The sequence below is a fragment of the Centrocercus urophasianus genome, unplaced genomic scaffold (genome assembly GCF_019232065.1).
Source record: "Centrocercus urophasianus isolate 14NV4802_14NV808 unplaced genomic scaffold, USGS_Curo_1.0 seq_10, whole genome shotgun sequence".
NCBI lineage: Eukaryota > Metazoa > Chordata > Aves > Galliformes > Phasianidae > Centrocercus > Centrocercus urophasianus.
In genome coordinates, this window is record NW_024884142.1 from 94,474,447 (window position 1) to 94,493,893 (window position 19,447).

The 19,447-nt window shown below is 45.7% G+C and overlaps 1 protein-coding gene across 1 annotated transcript in view; it reads right to left on the bottom strand.

Moving 5' to 3' along the window:
• The window catches only part of TOGARAM2 (TOG array regulator of axonemal microtubules 2), a 35,782-nt gene extending 25,217 nt beyond the window's left edge, over positions 1 to 10,565 (bottom strand). Inside the window, exons 1-6 of the mRNA XM_042810183.1 lie at positions 10,290 to 10,565; positions 5,166 to 5,291; positions 4,066 to 4,200; positions 3,308 to 3,502; positions 2,794 to 3,014; positions 1,108 to 1,280 (exon numbers count right to left, since the gene is read on the bottom strand). Of these exons, the coding sequence (XP_042666117.1) occupies positions 1,108 to 1,280; positions 2,794 to 3,014; positions 3,308 to 3,502; positions 4,066 to 4,200; positions 5,166 to 5,193 (752 nt within the window). The 5' untranslated portion in view covers positions 5,194 to 5,291; positions 10,290 to 10,565. The remainder of the gene's footprint in view (positions 1 to 1,107; positions 1,281 to 2,793; positions 3,015 to 3,307; positions 3,503 to 4,065; positions 4,201 to 5,165; positions 5,292 to 10,289) is intronic.
• Positions 10,566 to 19,447: the final 8,882 nt, after the last annotated feature.

Below are 19,447 nucleotides of genomic sequence, written 5' to 3' on the forward strand. Positions count from 1 at the left end.
CTCATTAACTGCCATTAAGCTTTCAAGCTGTAGAGTCACACAGCTCCAACTGAAACATCGAGTTCCAGCTGAAGTGCAGGAATCAGATTCTTCAGTGTGGGCATTCAAGATCCAATTCTGCTATCTCTCTTTTGGAGCTAAGTGGCTCTCTCTTTTACAGACGCCTTTCTGAATCAGCAAGAGATGTTAAGTCAGTCTTCAGTCTGTACAGAGAGACAGCTACATCTACATTGCAGCAGAAGTCTAACTTTGCTGGGTTGTGATTTAAACTGATGACAGTATCTTGGTACAGATGATAGATAATACCACAGCTCTGTCATTAGACTAGTATTACATCTCCCTGTGCCTTCCAGAGAGAAGAGTTTTCTTCCAACTCAGCTAGTACATAATGTATTCAGATTGCACCTTAAGTGCTATACTGAAGTTTTTTTAATTGGAACCATGTTTCTGTTACTTCTTATTTACGGGTACAACAAGGATAAAGTTGGCAGCTAGATTTCCCTATGCACACCCGAGTACCTGTCCATCATTTACAGCCCTGTAACTGCTTCCTAGCACCTTGCCCTTTTGATCTTAAAACCATAGGTAAACATTACGCATCTATAGGATGATACATCCAAAAACAGATTTATCTTTGCTCTCATTCCACAGTGGAGACCCAAACAAAGAGAATTTAGGAGCAACATTTACAAAAGCAGTGCCTAAATTTGGTAGGCAGCTATATAATAGCTAATATTTGCCCCAGCGTATTTTTGCAGGTACAGATACTGGTTTCTTACATGCATAGACGTTGGCAAAGTTCACATACAAAACCAGATGCTGGATTCAGGTCTATATAGCACAGCTCCTAAATGGCATCACAAGGATTAAAAAGTGAATTAGTATCAGAACCAAGCAGAGCATCTGCTCTTAAGTTCCTCAGAAGTCCTGTCTCCATCTCCCCTGCCTGCTCTTTAATGTTGGGTTTGACATGTGGGATCACTATAGATACACAATCTGGTGAATACACAGAAATTTGTACAAATACATTGGAGAGTCAGCAGTGGAAAATAACCTCATGGGATGTGTGAGTTGAACAGAATACCAAAGGCAGTTACTTTGGCTTACCTCATCTCCAGGGGCTCTTGAGAAACCAAATGCTGCAAGCTTGGGAGAGGTATTTCAGTGCTGCCAGGATCCCCGTCAGATGGTCTTGCTGACTTGGGGATGGGAGGAATCAAGGCCACCCCCAGTGACTTCTTCCTTTCCTCGTCACCATAGTACAGAGACTGCAATGAAGCCTGGAAATAGGAGAGCAGAGCTCAGCCCAAGCACACAGCTCTCCTGCTTGATGCCACAAGCAGTTTAGCAGTACTCTTCCCTAAGACTCTGAGGAAAAGAATGAGTCAAACTACTGGCATGTCTTGGCCTGGGATGGGCAATGGAAAGTGGTGAAGGAGGGACCATGTCCCATGCTGTTGATAGCTCTTCCTCTTTGCTCACCTCTGTGGCAGCAATCTGCTTGGCAGATAGGATGTTCTGGGGTGGTGTCACCTCTATTAATTTTCCTATGGCATTGAAATGGGTTTAGATTGCTATGCCCCTGCAGTTCAAAGGTGCCCACCAGCCATTAGTGAGCCTCAGCCAAGTCCCCACACAGTCATTTTGCATACTGTGAAAACCTGCTTTTCTCAAGGCCATAATTCTTTTTCTGCTGCTGCCCTTTCAACATTCCCCTACCAGCCTTTTGGTCCAGATGCTAATGTGCTCTCCAGATCCTACACAATTCATCACTGTGGGCTCGCTGACATTTATTAGGTTCAGTGGAGCTCCCTACCCTGCCACTCTGTGTAAGGTCTTTCTGCCTGCTGAAATCATTCAGCTTGGCAACGTCACCCCTTCAAGCTCCCCCCACCATGGCTAGGGAGGGCAGTGGTAGGAGCAGAGCACCTTTACATAGTATCCTATCATTCTTCTTGTGGCCAGAGAGCAAATCAGGATCTGTTCAATCTCCACTGAAACCAACAGAGTTAATGTCAGGGATACATATGTTTCTGTAACTGCAGGGCTGAAGTGAAGTGCACTAACCTTCTGTTAATTTTTCCTCCTTATACTAAAGCTGCTATTCTTCTGCCCTCTCCTGCCCATCTTGACAAAAACAAAACAAAACAATTGCACCTCCTTCCTTTTCTGCAAAGCCAGTCGCATGGATAGAGCCTGGGCTCCACTTCTCCTGGCCAGAGATGCCAATTCCCATCACTTAACCCTGGGCAGACAGAAAGCAACAAAGCCCCACAGAGGCTGCTGAGCTCTAGCAATATTGCTAGAAGCAACTGTGCAGAAGTATATTTGCTGTACTTGGAACTCAAAGTTCAGTTTGCAGGACTGTCTGCTCCAGTAAACATCTTTTGCATCTAAATCAGAGCTGGTATAAGAAGCTGCCAATACACTGGTATGCCTGCAACAGTAACAGCCATGGATGCTTCACAGAAATGTATACCTACCAACTGTAAAAGGATATGCTTGGCCAGGTGAAACATATTTTCTTGCTCTGTGTGGTTAACTGATAGTTTTTCTTGGTCATAAAACCACAAGTGGAGCTCATAGAGAGCGCAGAAATATGCTCTTATTCATATACACTGGGGATACAAAGCACACTGCAAAGACAGCCTGAAATGCTGAGCACATCCACCTGAGCTCTTCCTTGGCTCAGCTGCCACCCTGTGCTCACACCATGGGGAAAGAGGATCTCGGAGCTCTGCCCACAGGAGTACACTGAAGATCCACTACATGTGATTTATCTTGTTTCCATACCTCTGATGTCAATTCCTTATGGTTGTCTTCATTGCCACCATGATCTGTGCCATCCTCCCTGAGCTCCTGCTCCCCATTGCTCATCCAGCCAGACTCTAGGGGAGGAAGGCTGTTCTGGATGGGAGGCACAGGCTTGGAGGTTACCAGGAGCCTCTGGGAAGCTGACCTGGAAATTGCTGGCTTTAGGGCAAGCACCTTTGGGTCACTGCTGTCAGTTAGACCTGCAAAACAGAGAGATACAGCGAAAGAGAAGCAGCATTTCAAACACAAAGCACCTGGAGCTAGATATTACATCTGACAGATTTCTTGGAAATCTGGTATACAGTAGTACACTGTGCAGTTAGCATACAGGTATGGCCCTACAGCAATGACAGGGCTACGTGGGAGATGGAGCAAGGAAGGTTACTGTAGAGGGCACACACAGGGGAGATACATTCAGTGGTAATATGCATTAGCTCTCTAGGCTGGGAAAGACCCTCCCTCCTTCTGAAGAGCAGGCAGGCTCCAGCCTTACCTCTCTGTGGGGCTAACAGGCCCTCAGACATCCTCCTCTTTTTCAGCTTGTCCTTGATCTGAGTAGTTTCCAAGGCAGCACTGCTCACCTCCCTTTCCTGGGGATGAGGAAGGGAGGAGAGATCACTTCCAGCCCCAGCATCAAGATCCTGCACACTAGCCTTGCTGTCCCAGCCCTCCAGGGACGAGATGGCTCCTAGGCATGGAATGGAAAGAAGTGTGTTAGTTGTTAACATCTCTGCTTTACAACCAGCCATTCCCGTGTCAGTCCTTGGCTTCAGTGAACACCACCAGTAAAGACCTGCACAGTGTTACATGTTTTAGTTCAAAGCAGATTTAGTAAGCAAGCAAACCACACCAGCGGCATCATCCAGTCCACAAAGTTAGATCTGAAAGGCAAGCAGAAAAAGAACTTGGAACTTACCAATGGCAAGGCGTGCACCAATAGCATGGGTAGATACAGAACTGGTAACACACGACAATGCCCAATTTAAGGCCAGCAGGGCTGCAGTCCCTATCATGGCTGGCAGTGGTCATCATTCGGATACTATTGATAAAGTATAAAGCATAACGAACTAATGATAATGATGTGATGCCAAGAGCACCTCCAGAGGAGGGCAGGATCATCCGCATCCCTGTCAGCCACCTGCTCTGACACAGAAGCACCAGAACTGACCTCTAACGATGATTTCTTCCTAAAAGCAAGATTTCTGTTGGGATAAGTTTGCCATCACACATTAAACCACCTTCCATCCTCACCTCTTTCTTCAGTAATCCATCTGCTGCCACAAAGCTGCAAGTTTGAATCAATGCTTCCAGCCCGCAGAGCTCTGCATCTGGGTTTGACTTTTGGGACGCTCCCACAGTAGACAGCAACTGGAGCATCATACTTAGCTTTAAAATAAAGACAATTACTTGAATTTGCAGCATTTAAAAAAGAGCAGGAAAAAATACATAGATAAGTAGACATCCCTTTTCCATATCAGACTGACACATCAGTATTAACTAACAGTCCTGACCTCATGAGCCTTAGTGACTCCATGCCACGATGTCTAAAGAGATGCTTGCATTTCAGCATTTTAATAGCTGAATGCTCTGGAAAATTACGTGTTTTTCTGGTTGCCTATCCAAGACTGCAGAATTTCATCGTCTCCTCTCAAAGGATAGACAACCTGCAAAGGTATCTAAAATTTGTCAATATCTAGTGAGTAGCTACTTTACAAATCTGGTTTGAAAGCTCTTTGCTTTCTGTAATTTCCAATCAATTTTCTTAGTTTTTATGTCCCTCCACAATAAATTAGTAGGGCACAAACAATGAATCACTGGGTGCTATATCTAAGAGGACTGTGCACTATACGCCCCCTGTATTCAATGAGCTCATTGGAATATTCTATCTGTAGGATACAAATTGTTCATTCAAACATTCTCCCTTGTTCTGTTTCACTGTTATTGGAGTTTATTACCCTGCTTCAAAGATGCTTCCTCTCAACTAACAGCCTGGCTCAGAGAAAACTTTTGATCTTATTTATTCCTGAAAATTCAAAGCTATGTATAACATGTTTCCCTGCCTTTCATCCTGGCCAATATATTCCCCATTACCCAGCCTCCAAGGCTGGGCTCTCATTCTTACAGAATGAAGAATAGCTGCTGCGCTTGCCAGCACAGCCAGCACCTCCGGGGCTACGTGATCAGTGCTGTGAATGCAGCCTTTATAGGGGCTCTGCCTCCCTGAGCCAAGCAGCATTCCTGACCACCAGCATCTCTGCTGCGAGTAAACGTGCTCCAAAGGCTGCAGCAGCAGGGTTGCAGCAAGCCCTGCCTGGAGAGCTAGAGGCCTTCCATCTGCTGCAGCCCCTTACCTGCTGCAAAGTTATCTTCTGTTGCCATGTGGAGATGATCAGCTTTGTCCAGACGAGAGGCTCCACGTGGTGCCTGTTGCTGGGTCTGACACAGCTGCCACTGGGGTCCTTTGCAGCATCAGGAGCCTGCATGGAAAAAGGACAATGCTAGTAAAGCTGACAGCCATCATCTTTAACCTCTGGTGTCACGCATGGAACATGGTAGGAAACTGCTCAAGGCAGGCAGCGTTAAAACACCATAAAAATGCATTCAGGCTCTGTATTTTCTACATTTTGCCAGAAACACAGCCAAAAACTGGAAAACGACTGTTGACAGCATAGCAGGGAAGTGTAACTCCAACCCAGCAGCTGCTGTTTCCATGGCTGGATGGTCATGGCATCCAAAACAATTTTCTCACCACACTCACTGCTGTTGGAACTGAGACCACACAATGGAGCTTTATAGTTTCATGTGTTCAGTGACAAAGAGCTGTAATGTTGAAGTGGATCTACACCAAGAACAACCAATAATGGAAAAAAATTTGAGGGGCAGAATGGTTTCCGTTTTCAAGCCAAGCATACCTACATTTACAGTGAGGTACATGGTCATCAGCCTGGTATGTACCCCTTTCCCATCTGAGAAGGGGTAGGAAGATCTAGATCAGCTTTTATGACACATCCATGAGTAATTCTGAGGTACAACTCAAACCATAAGCCAGATGCTTCCAGATCTGCCACCTTTTGGGAAAGGGAAGAGAGTAGCAGTTGGCATAACCTCTTGACATCTCAGAAAGTCTGAGCCTGTAGCACGAGCCATAAGCAGGGATGTCAGCTGTCCAGAAACCACCTTCCCTGCTAACACCAGCAAGTGCACATCCCACAGGGCTAGAGGACTTGGAGGCAGTATAATAGGGTGCAAGATATACAACAGTAAAAAGTTCACTCTCTGTGCAGTACCACAGCAAAAAACAACACTTTGCAGCTTCAGCTCCTGTGGTCTATTTCCTTACCAATTTGGCTGCTTTAAAAGCTCTGGAGATTTCTTTTCACCTTCTGGCAGAGGCTTCAGTCACCGTACAAAGCTTTGACTTCTTTGTGTTGGCCTACTTTTTACAGCCTAACCAGAGAGGTAAAAGGGCATTTTGCAGAGCATATCTTAGGATGAAAGGTCAGCATGGTAAATCAACAGTAAAATTCCTATAAATGTCAGTGGAAACAGAAGGATATCAATTGCTTTCTCAAATCTACTGATAGGTGCCTACAAAGCTCTGCAGAAAGAATGGCAACCACACGGTAGCTAAGTGCAGCCAGGAGGATCAATCACAGACAGCTCAGTTAAACTATTACAGCAGGAAAAGACACCTCTGCTTTTGATGGGAGAAAAAAGCAGGTACTTATTATCATGTTCTGTGAGCTTAAAACAAGTGACAAAGAATGCCTAAGCAAGGACTTCAGTCAAACTTACAATCAGATAAAATTGTGTCCTCAAGCAATTTACAGTAGAAAATGCTCATATAAGCAGCAAGGCCCTGTAGCCCTATCCCCTGCCCAATACATTTACATCTCCTCCAAAGCTGTCAATGGCTTTATCTGTAATAAAGCAAGCAATTCCAGACAGACTGGAGTTAGCTGTTAACCCATTTCTGACTTTAAACCTTTCTGTTATACTACGTAAATTCAAAGAGACAGCTTAAGGTCAAGGAACAAAGATGCTGAGAGGGTCTTTAGAGCCTGACTCCCATTATTTTCAGTGAAAGTCAGACACTAAATATCCCTAAAATACAAATCTTGGTCTATTTCAAACTGTGCACATTAAAACAAGGAATGAGAGATGGCAGCGTGAGCGGGACAACGGCCCAAAGCAGGGGTTAAGGTATACTATCTTTGATTTCGTCACGTAGGATGAATATCTAGAAAATACATCAGTGGTGCTTCTGGCTGGTTGAGATCACCTCCCAAATGAAGCTGAGCATGCCCCATTGCTGAAAGTATTAAAAATACCCAAGAGAAAGCACTAGGTACCAGAAATGAATGTATCTTGTAACTAGGATGGAAGGTTCCCTCTGCCACTGGCACATTCTGCGATGAAACTGGCTCAACGTGGGCCAGTATCTCCATGCCTCAGTGTTGTCCTTCTGCCAGGCTGTTGTCCTACATACTAACAGAAATGGAAAGGGCATTACTTGTAGCCCCAGAGGCTTAACTGCCTCAATTCAGGGCTGAATTCTCAATTCAGGCCAACTACATGCTATGGAAAACCCCAAATGTATGCTTATATAAGGTCACCTCATTTTTTTGAGGAGGATAAAAGGAACAGAAGACTGCACAAAGTCTGGAATTATAATGGAAGAGCAATTTTCCTGCAGCCTCACATGGAGGATTCCTCCTCTGCCACTGATATGTAAACAGTATGCTAAAAACTGGCTTTCTGAAGAGGAAAATGGAGCAAAAATGCATCTGAGCAGCCCCAGGCCTTGGTGATGTTTCATTATACAATAACTGTATGTCTTGCCATTCCGCTGGGTTAATCCACAGGAAACACATCCTCTGGGATTTTCAGCTTATTTGGATCATTAGCACTCAGTAAATGAAAATAGAAATTATTTAATACTGCCATTACCGTCGTCTCTAACTAACAACCTATTTCTCTGGTGGCTTCCCAGCACAGCAAACACACACGTTGCTTTTTGCTCTGTGTGTGTGTGTTCTGCCCTCATCTCATGTTTGGAAGGTATTCAAACTCAGTGCCCCTGTGCAAAGCTCCTGTCAGGGCTCCTCCTCAGCAGAGCAGGGCTTCTCAGCCATGAAACAAGAGTTACCATAAGCAGCAGCTTACCCAAGGCAATGAATCAAGAGCTAGGAATAAGCTAGTCCGAATGCCAAACCTCATTAACTCCTTCTAACACAGCCGATCAAACCCTCATTCCAGCTCTAATGAGGTGCCCTGCTGGACACAGTGGTTATGGGAGCACTGTACACAAGCTTGTGATGGTCTCTGTTGGAGATGTGACCAAAGGTGCCAGTTCCCCAGCAGTGGGTGATGGATTGCTCTGTGGACTCCTGTGCTGGTTAGATACAATGAGGTAACAAGGAGCCAAGTACACTGACTCATTGCCTTAAGCATAACCTTGACCAAAAGCATTGGAAGGATTTTCTTTATGGAAGTGTTTTGGCTACAACTCTGGAACCACAGGGTCCTGAACTCATACAGGGCTTTGCTCACCACACAGCATTGCACTGGCTTCTTGTGACTGAATTTTCCTTGGAAGTATCACCCCAGTGCCTCGCAAAGAGAGCTCTCCTGCCCTATCCCTGCCTCTTCAGTAGTAAAGGATCACTAAAATATGCCCTCTACCCCATGCTCTGCTCCCTGTGAGGCCTCCCATACTGTTCCCTGCATCTTTCATAAAGGCACAAACAAGTGCAAGCATAGACACCTGCATAAATCCAATGTAGCTCCAAGAAGCATCCCAAGGGTTCTGTCCTGTTCTGCGTAACCAACAGGCAGGGAAATTCTCAACGATCTGTACCAATCTCATTCAGCAGCACTGTGGGATCTGAGTTACATATTGAAATTTTTCATTGTGAGTAACAAGCATTGGGAGCACAAAGGCTCTAATGAGATGGGTTTAATTGTCCATTTTATTACTCTTATATCTGTTTCGCTAAGTTCTAGTGCTGTTCTTAGTGCCGTATGAACCTTGAAACACAACAGTTCCCACTGCTCAGAATTTACTCCTTGCTCCTTAGGGCACTTAAACACCCCTCTGTCACATTCAAGATCTAAGTCCACCTTTCCAGCATCACCGATATTTTTAAAGTCTCCATTCACCTCAGCTACCAGATATCACCTAACTCCATGAGCATTTGGATTCCCAGACCTCCACAGGCTGCTGCTGAAGAACAGGATGAAAAGTGGACATCTGCAAGAGCAGTGTGAACTCTGCTACCATCTTGCCACTCAGCCTGAAGCAAAATGTAAATCTTAAGGTCAGGAAAAGAGAGCCTCTAAACACAACCTCTGCATGCATGAAGTTGAATAAGTCAACTTCAGCTGATTACAGGTCAGCATCTCCAGCTAAAATATGAGAATGATTCTTGGAAGCTTCTCCAAAAAGAAAATCCTCAGTGTGACAAGTACTACACAAGTGCAAGAGGCTCTTGCTGTCATCACAGCTGTGGTCCCTGCAGCAGAGCCCCAGCTTGCTAAATTGTGAGGGTAGAAAAGGAAGGGGAAAAAAGGGAAGCAAAGATATTCTCTCTAAAGAGAGAAAGAAATGAAGGGAGATTAACCTGCCAACACCTGTGATAACGAGCATCCTCATATCTCAGCCCTTCACAACTTGGTCTGGCCCCACTCTGCAGCTGAAGCAGGCCAGCATCTCTGCACCTCAAAAGGAACACAAGGTACATCAGACTGTTGGAGGGTTCTTCCCTCCTCGACCTCCTGTACCTTCCACAGATCTAGTTCTCAGAAGTCTGTACTTCTTTAAACAAACCTCTCTGAAAACAGAGGCCAAGCTGAAGGAAAGTTTGTTCCTCAGGTGCTATGCCTTTAGAGCCAGACAGCCAGTAAGTTATGCAATGTTCTCTTTCTTTCTCTGCTTGGAAAAAGCAAACAAAAAAACACAATTCTACTTCTCCTCTCACCCTTTTAAGTGAGGTGCCAAGGTTCCACTTAGTGAAACACAGCCATTTAAACAACTGTCCAAAGCGAACTTGGTTACCACCCCACAGGGAAGAGAGGCACACCAGGAGCTGCAGAACCGTGCCCTAACCCTCAGCAGTGACTGGTTCAGAAAGCAGATTTGATTTTGACCTCTCTTGGCTCTACTCAGAAAACAACAGTGTGAGCCCCAGAAGGGCCACAAGTGCAGTCTGTGCTTTCATCCCATTTGGAGCAGCTAGGCAGGGACTTCTCCCTCTTCCTGCGCACAGCAAAGAGGGGATGTTGTGCTTGAGCTGAGGTGGGGGTTCTCGCTCTGCTGCTACGCCATGGCAGGAATCACTCTGACCCTTTTCATGTGAAGAGTGGCTTCCTTGTCATCAGCACCCAGCAGCCTGGCCTGCCCTCCCCTCCTCTATCCGTCACCCCACACGCTGCTTTCCCACCGCAGCAGGAAGCAGCCAGGGCTGCTCACCAACCTCCTTCACAGACAGCTGAGGCCTTCACTTCGCAAACCTCGCTCCATGCCGAGAAGCTCGTAATCCCCCTGAGAAATGTGAATCCCTGCTGCAGGTCACCTCCCAGAAGGCAACAAGGATTTCTGGTGCTCCAGAGCCTGCGTTTCCCAAGCCGGGAGCTGGGACAGCCATTTGGCAAGGCAGCCCCCTCCTCCAGGAGGAGACCGGCCCACCCCGCCAGGTGCAGTAGCTCCACGAGCAAACAGTGTCACGTGCCAGGAATAAACAAGGCTGCATAGCAACCGCTTCTCTGAAGAAATCTGGAGGAATATCTCCTGCCTGCAGGGTTGGCAGGCAGCTCCTCGGGTGCTGCAGCAGCAAGCACCCCTGGGAGATCAGCAGCACCCAAACCACAGCGCACGAGCAAATAGCAAAGCATCGCTGGCAGCTCATAAAAGGAAGAGGAAGTTCTCCACCCCCCCTTCGCCACAGGATTAAGAACTTGACAACTTTGCTTGGATCAACAGCGTGAGCTTGGAACTATTCTTGCATGGATTGGTGTAAATCCATGCCTGGCCTACAAAAAGGATCATATTCAGGCAAGATTAGCAAAAGAGGAAAACTAATTCTGCCCAAGTGTCCCTCTCTGATCCAGCACAGCCACACTTATTGCCATCTCCACTAAACAAGAATTTCCCACCACCCTCACTGCAAGTACTTTATGCCTCTCCACTGCGCTATGGATAACTACAGGAAGTTGAACAGATGCTTGGTTTTACTACTGCATGTTTTGTTCTTGCTGTGCTTACTCAAAAGCTATCTTTCAAATGTGAAAATAATGACTTTTCCCATCATTTAAGTGGCAAGTCTTGGCGTGTTCCATAACAAAGTCACCACTGGCTGTTTTTACAAACAAACACACACAAAAATAGAACTTTTGAGCAGAGGTGAACACTGTTCTCTGTTAACAACAAGGAACAGAAGCTCATTCTGTCTGTAGCCACAAGAATATTCTGAAAAGAAGGAATTCTCCAAGAACTGAGTCCTGAACTCTTGTGCAGCTTGCAAGCTAACAGGGAAGCACCAAGGCACCAAGAGGATTTTTAGCTGGAAAAATGTGCAGTAATATAACTCCTAGGAAAACAAATAAAAAACAAACATCACTAATCCTTTCCCAGCAGGACAGTCACCCCATTGTGACATGGGGAAAAGGCTGACACCTCACTCAGCAAAGCAGCATCCAAGCCAATGGAAAGCATCTTCGTGCCTCTGCTGAATCACTCTGTCAGCAACAGCAGCGTAGGAGTCCAGGATTCAGCCTTACAATGTGTCAAATTTCAACCTCCCAAGACTTTCAGCTTCTCCAAGGCCGAGTAATTAGGTCCATGAGAAAATAACAAGCCTATACATCACAGGATAACAGAAAGTTGGCCAACTACAGCACATGGGTGTCCAAGTATGACATTACCTGCACAAAACAGGAGAATTCTCAAAAAAGTTTTTCCTCTTTGCTACAAACCAGCAGAGAGCTGCCACAGACTCCAACACTGCTTTATGCTGTTAGAAAGGCTAGGAAAACCCTGCTCCAACTCTGTGGCAGGCTGCAGGCAAGACTTAATCTCATGCAGCTCCTGCCTGTAAAAACAGCATAGCAGAAACGCTGCTTGTTCACCTCTCTCCTGGTTTTCTTCTTGGACAATAAATCCTTCAGGCCAGGGAACTCTCTTTCTACAAGCACATGTCATCTAGTGGAGACATTGGTTAGGGACAATTCCATAACATGGCAGTGACACTACCTCTTAAAAAAATATTCCCTGGTATGGTGTTCAATCTGTTCCCTTTAATTAAGCTGAGTAACGAGCTACCAGCTCAGCTCTAGCAAAAAATGTAAGCTGCTGGGTATCTCAAAAGAGCAACTCTATGGGAAATCATCTTTAGGAGAGCTGAAAAGTGTGATCCTCATTAAACCACCTAAATAATGACTGAAGTTGAGCAAAGATTGTCAGCCGGTCAGATTGAGACCACCTGGGAGTATCCAGCAACCAGTCTCCAGCCTGGAGTACTGACACACCTTGCCCTTCTGATGGTGAGGCAGATTCAACAGCCCACATGCTTAGCCTGAAAAACAGGGAGACAAAGTTTTATTTCGTTCTTCCTAAAATGGAAGAAAAAATGCTGCTATCAGAGGAAAAAGGAATACCTTCGCTCCTCAACCTCACATCATCCCACTTCATCTTGGGCAACATCGCTCCCAGGACACATTATGTCCCCTGCAGGCCCTTAATGACACAATGCATTACACAGTGAAGTCCTGTCCTGTGCACAGCCTAGACAGCCTAGAAATGAACCTGGTTGCAACACTATTCCTTGAGGCATCCCTCCCAGTAGGTTAACAAAACTACTTGCCATGAAATCCCTACACGTGAAGCACAGCCTCTTCATTTTAACAAATACATTTTGGATGTATTTGGCTAAACCTCTGCCCTCCCTGCTTTGATCTGCTCTCAGGCTGCATTTTCCTACAGCAGCAGAGAAGCCTTGAGGCTAAGCGGAGCTTTTCCCCTGTCCAGAGCAGGGATGGAAATAATGCCATCTTACACACTTGTAACCTGAAATCTACTTAGTTACCCCTCTCGACACCTTTTCTTTCACAGAGCATACTTGCTGGGCAGCATGGCCCTTCGCAGCAGCCTCACAGCACACATCCAGCTTCTTACTTTGTTCTCAGGAACCGCTGCTAGGTTGGGAACCCTTGGGCTTTCCCCATGGCAACCTCATCTGTGCACTGGGCAAGGGCAACCAACGCTGTGTGGCATTTGAGCCTACAGGAGAAATGACCCAAGCACGCGGCCGGTCTGGAGCCAGCAGGTTTATGCAGACCTTCTGGCTATGCGACCAACAAGCAGAAGCAGGTTATTAATTTAGCACCGAAGGTGCCAGTGAAGCTTTGCAGGCTGAGAGGAAACAGATGAGCTTCACTAACAAATACAAGCTGGGTTCCAAGCCAATGGTAAAAATTGATGCGAGCTGAAATATCAACATACAGAAAAAAGAAAAAAAAAGTGACATGAAGGCTTTTTATTTTTTAAATACTCGTTTCTTAATCAATCCTGGATTCCTTACAGAGAAAAAAACAGGCAAAAAACACAATGAATGGAGATGCTGCTGCACCTGCCTTTCTTCAACCTACCTCTGCTTTGCTCAGCCTTTGGTCAAGACCTCCCTGGCTTTTCCTTATTAATTAGATTCAAATCAGCAGGGCCTTCAAGGCTTTGAGAGGGCCACTGTCTTCTGCTTCCTTCCCCCTACCAAGTGATGTCACAAAGAATAAATCAAATAATCCAAAGAATGACAGGAGAGGTGAGGCAGGAATGCACCCTCATGCCAAGATGTTAGAAGCTAGTAATACACAAAACACACCATGCATTGGCAGCCATGCCCATGACAGGGAGTTGGAACTGGCTGGTCTTTAAGGTCCCTTCTGTAATTCTATGCAAATTGATGTGATGGGTGAAAAAGCGCTCGTTTCAACTATTTCCACTCAAAAAAAGTTTTAAAACTGAACATTTGACATTTTTCTTAAATTGCCCTCATCCAATTGTAAAATGGCATCCATTCAGAATAACCCTAATTCCTAAGGGTGAATCCCTACCTCAGCACAGAGCTGACCTGCAGGCACCCTCTGATAACTCAGGGCACTACACACACCGTGCTTCCCAACCTAATTCATTTAGGATCGTATGGTCTTCAGCTAAGCCTGCTTGGTTCCCTATGTTGCTAATCTAGTTAACTGCATATTGGCTAATTGCAGGCTTTAACTCACTGCCAAATGTGGCAAGTCACCGTCTGGTCGCTCTGGCTACCTGAAAAGTCAGCAGCCACGTGAAGCTGAGCCTCAGCTGTGGATGCAGAGAAACCAGCTGGTGGCACCCGCTATCCAGCACAAGTTGCATTGCATTTACTTGATCATAATAGAATGGTTTTCATGTAACATGAGGAAAAAAGAATAAATAAATTTGCATATCCTTAACACAAGATCTGGGGAGTAACAGGAAAAACATGACTTTCCTATAGGTCCAGATAGCACTTCAAAAGCATGGCATGTGAGTCAATGTGTTAGCATGGTGTGATCAAAGCCTCTCCCTGGCTTTGCCAGAATTTAGCCCTAATCCTTTTGAAAACTAAACTCAGCTCCTACAGCTTTCACCCTACAGTGTGTGTACTGGCCTGCTGGAGGCAGGAAGTGAGCAAAGCCCAGCCAGCTTCAACAGATGCCACCCCACCAGCCTCTGTTACAGACCAACATGCAGTGCCAGCAGAAAATAATTTAATAAATAAAGGATTTGTGCTAGCTAATGAAAAAACCATGCAATGATAGTAGCAAATCTATACAGTAAAAGTGGCTGAGACTTGAACTGAAGATACAAAGAGAAGTCAGGCTTGCAACTTATTCTACCTGCCATCAGCTTTGAAAGGTCCAGAAAAACACTTCCATCTTGCATCGATCCCTGGTGAGAGCTTGGCAGGGAGCAATACTGCAAGCTGGAAGATGCCCAAACCTGCAGGCAGGTAACAGCCCACCTCAAACAGATGGGAAGGCTTCTTCCAAACTCTCCCACATTGAAGAACATTATTACAACAAACAGAGATGAAGAGCTCAATTTCCTTGCTAATGGCTTTCCACTCAATTCTCCTGCGGCTCCAGAAATTAGCTGCCTGAGCACCAAGGGGAAGGAAAAACAGGCACAGGAAGGTGGATTTTTCTCAGAGCTACAAAGCTGAATATTTACAAAGCCTTGCAAAGTCATGGAGAAGACTGCAGTGGTAGGTAAGCTCCCCATTTTACCCTCACTGTTTTAAACAACAACTCGGTGCCTGCAGTGGAGAAAGCTCTGTGTGGCTTTGTAGGAAGTAGAAATAGCAGGAAACAGGGGGCTGAGCCTGACCCCACTGAAAGTAAGCAGCTGCAGTGCGTAGCTCATGGGTGCTTTGAAAAAATACTCCTCTTCTGAAATGCATTATCCCCGTCAGTCCTGGATGGAAAATTATTTCCAGCCACTAGCCCACAGCAAAGAATAATGATGGATGAAAAACGGCCCCGCTATCGTTTTCCATGAGATGCCAGAAATGAGGTATGGGGGATTGCTGGTGGGAATGCTGTGAGGTGGCAGCACAGAGGGAACAGCTCATTTAGCAGCCAGCCCTTCTCCACACCAGCAGCTGTGCACCAAGCCTTTAGCACAAAGCAGAGCACATTCACAGCAAAGAGCAACCAATGATCCTATTGAAATGCCATAAATCCTACGTTGGCAGAGCTCGAAGCAGTTCCAGCCTCCACACAAAATTAGGCCTTATGGCTGCACCTAAAGGCAGGCAGGTAATTGAAAGATGAGAACATTTAGAAGAGACCCTGTGAGCAGCAAGAAAGGAAAGCTTTGGGGGCAGAAAGAAAAACTCACAACCAGTGCCTGGGTAAGGTGACTGCCAACCCATTGTGGACCCCACAGCTCCACTGCGGCAGCTGCTAATGAAGCAAACCTTTCTTCCTGCTCCTCACGTGGTGTCATTCCATTCCTCATCTGAGTGAGAGCAAGAATGTCCAGAGGTGCACCATTATCTTAATGCAAAGAGCCAGGACTTTGCCATTCTTCTCAAATATAAAAACGCATCACCCAGGTAACATTTCCTGAGACTTCAGCAAGGTACGTTTTTACAAGACATGCTGCCCCTGGAGCAGAAGGGATGAGTGAAAGTTGAGATATGGGATAGAAAGTTGAGATATGGGATAGAATTGTGCTCTGGGGCAGCAAGTGACCTTACGAACAAGGGCATTTCCTTCTACCAACATTGATGGGTTTTGATTTGCACTGTACCTAGGAGCACCATACTAGGCATCCAAAGATACGCCCTTGAAACCTTGTATAATGACAAGGTTACACCTGTGCCCAGGCTCCTCTGGAGACTCAGGCATGGGCCTATTCCTCCCTACAGCTGCCAAAGAGCTCTGAGTCTGTGGGGCAAATGCTCACCATGAAATTACCATCATCCCTAGGATGGATGGATCCTGGCTACTCAAGTCTTTTGTTTTGTGTATGTGTTTGTCTGTGTTTTAAACCACGGGAGCTATAGGAAACCACAAGAGGATGTGACAGTTTGGGTCTTAACTCATTCCCATCAGGACTGGTAGCAAAACTGTAATTAATTTTAAATGCCAGGGAATAACCTTCAGAGTACAGCCTGTGATGTGGAACCAGGCTTCTTCATGCAGTCTGTCATCTGCACATTTTTAAAACAATACAAAAAAAGAGTCTTTGATAAAAAGATTTCTTTCTCCAAACACATCCATGAGCTGTGATCTTTCATTTTCCACAAAACAGACGAAGAAAGGATCAAAACAATTGTCAGTTGAACAGTAGTTGAGATGCTTGAAAACACTTGGCAAAGCCACGGAACCATCTGAAACAAGCTGCTCCCATTTTGTCAGATGCTTTCCTTGTTAGATATTCACTTTAAAATGATAATCTGGCTAATATTTGTAATATTTTTGTGTCCAAACTTGTAGGATCTACCCAGTGAAGCAAAGGAATGTCATGCCAGTGTCTCCTTGGTACACACAGAAGCCCTAAGGAGAGATGCAGAGTAGCTGCGGAGGGGTGAAGCATGCACCACACTTGTGCAAATTCCTGGCACAGCATTCAGCAGCAGAGCCTTGCTTAGCAGAGACCACCCTGTGCCACCAGTTCAGCCAGCAAAGAGGAGAACACAGAGGCTAGCTGCAGAGATACAAAGCCTGGTACACCAGGCATTTAAAGCAGATCCAGCTGCACGTGACTCAGTAAAACCACAGATCTGTTCCTTGGACAGACCCAGCCATCCACCTCTCTCACTTCAGCTCCCAGCTGAGCAGACTTCCTGGTCTGCAAAGAAGTGCAGCACGCTGTTTCTTTGAGGATGAGAGTGAGACTTTCTCAGAAGTATAAAACCTCATGCAGCCATTATACATAAAGCCCTTCGCTCCAGAGCCATCGGTCCATCCCACAGGAGGCAGGGAAGGAGCTCGCATGGATTTAATCTGTTTTTGCGTGCATTCTGCTAGGAATAACAAAGGCTGCTATAGTTCTGTCTTCTCCAGGGACCCTTTAAAAATTTTTATTGTGACTATAACTCCAGTAAACGCACACAAGTAAAATCTACTCCCATGCAGCCAGCCAAGGAGTTTGAGTTCCTTTGGCAAAAGGCACTAACCGCAAAATAAATAAAATGCTTGCTGCAAGAATGACAAGAAGGGAGACCTACCTTCACCTTTGTTTTTGTTTACATGCTTCCATTAGTACCCGGGGAAGTTTAACTCTACCACGCTGGGTCCCCAGCCCCAAGTCCGCAGGTCTCAGCACACCTCTGGCAATCCACCACCCTGCAACTTCTCCTCAGCAATTCGGTCCCGATGCATTAAACTGTCACCGCTCACTAAGACATCAGACCTGATGACACCTAAGCAGATTCATTAATGTATTAGGCAAATGCAATCTGATTGGCTCCTTTTTTTAGGCGTTCAGCAAGCAGCATGCAAATAAACCTGGAGGATGAGGTTCTCGGGGGAGGGAGGGCAGCTTGCCAGTGTTCTTGCTTAAATGGAGGGAAATAAAGCAGCAGCTCTCCCACAGTCACACTGGAATTTGCAGCCTACTGCTTGCTTCAAGACAGCAGAAGACAAAACGTCACATCAGCCTCCTAAGCCTTCCAAAGACACAGTGTATCTTTCACATATACCATGCATCTTTAAGTGCTGCTCTGCTTCCAAGTGGTGTGGTATTAGCTATGGCCACACCAAATCTCAACCACCAAACTGCCCCTTGCACTTAAGGCAGAGGTAAACCTGAATTAATTGAACATGTTGCAATCATAATACATCTGACTCCTGCAGGCAATTTGCCCTTAGTACCATGGGCTACAATCTCATTAGACCTCATGAATTAAGCAGAACCAGACTGGAAAGATGCTCAGAGAAGAGTCCAGAAACTCAACAGGAAGCAGGATGAGCAATTCTCACTCTTCCAGGTGACACCAACACATCAAGAATGTGGTAAGACATTCTGTATGCAACTACAAAACATGCCATCAAACACAACACAGATCCTCCCCAGTAATATCACAACGTGATCACATCTTGTATTCATAAAGACATAAGGCAACATTTCTCCAATCCACTCAGCCCCCTCCATTGGTTTTTCCATCATAAGACATTTAGTAAGCCTGAAGGTCTGGACAAAGCAGTGATTTGCTGCAGAATAATGCTTATCAGCAGCAGGGTTTTGTGAGCACATCTTACTAGACAGATTCTCAGGGCCCTGTCATAGCTCAAACGCTGAAGATGACTTTGCTTTTCTGTGTCCCTAGCCTCTGGAAGGATCTGTGCCTGTCCACCAGCAGCCCAGCCCTTGTTTCACCCAACCAGAACACTGCACTTGTCTCTCCTGAGGAACTGCTGGATGAACACAAACGTATTGTGCTGGAAGGCAGCAAAGTATGCAAGCAGTAACAGCTTTCAGCCCATTATTGCATTACTTGGGTTTCAGTTGGATGCAATAGGAAGGTTATATGATGGGAGACCGGGACCTGAGTAGGAGGAACTATGACCATATGACTAAACCATCGTATTCTGGGGAAGCGAGTGGGAGAAGAGAAGAGGAAGAAGCAGCACACTGCAGTGCTTTGCCTGCTTGCCACAACCCCCATAGCATTTAACATACTGTCAACATCTTTTCACCACCTGCAAAAAATTTATGCTCTTACACGGCACTGAACAGTTAAATATTTCTGCACATCACTCCCCTACCTCTCCCCTCCTCTTTCCAAGGAGGAATCAATTCCTTGTCCCGCTGCACATCTGGCCATTGTTTCCTGATTTTTTGTGTGTTTGTTTTTAAGCTGTGTAATTAAAAGCTTATATAAAGTTGATTTAAAGTGAGCCTGGCCTTGGGGTGACTCCATGAGGGGGAAGTAGGGGTGCTCAGCAGGTCAGGGATGGGTTCATCTGCTTGTTCCCTGGGACAGCTGAACTTTGAAGGAGGGCTCCCAGGGAGCAGAAAGACTCTACACAGCAATGTGACTGGAAACCAGATTGCTCGGGGATCTTGAACTCTTATTTGATTCATAGATTTAGAAAAGGCTCACACACA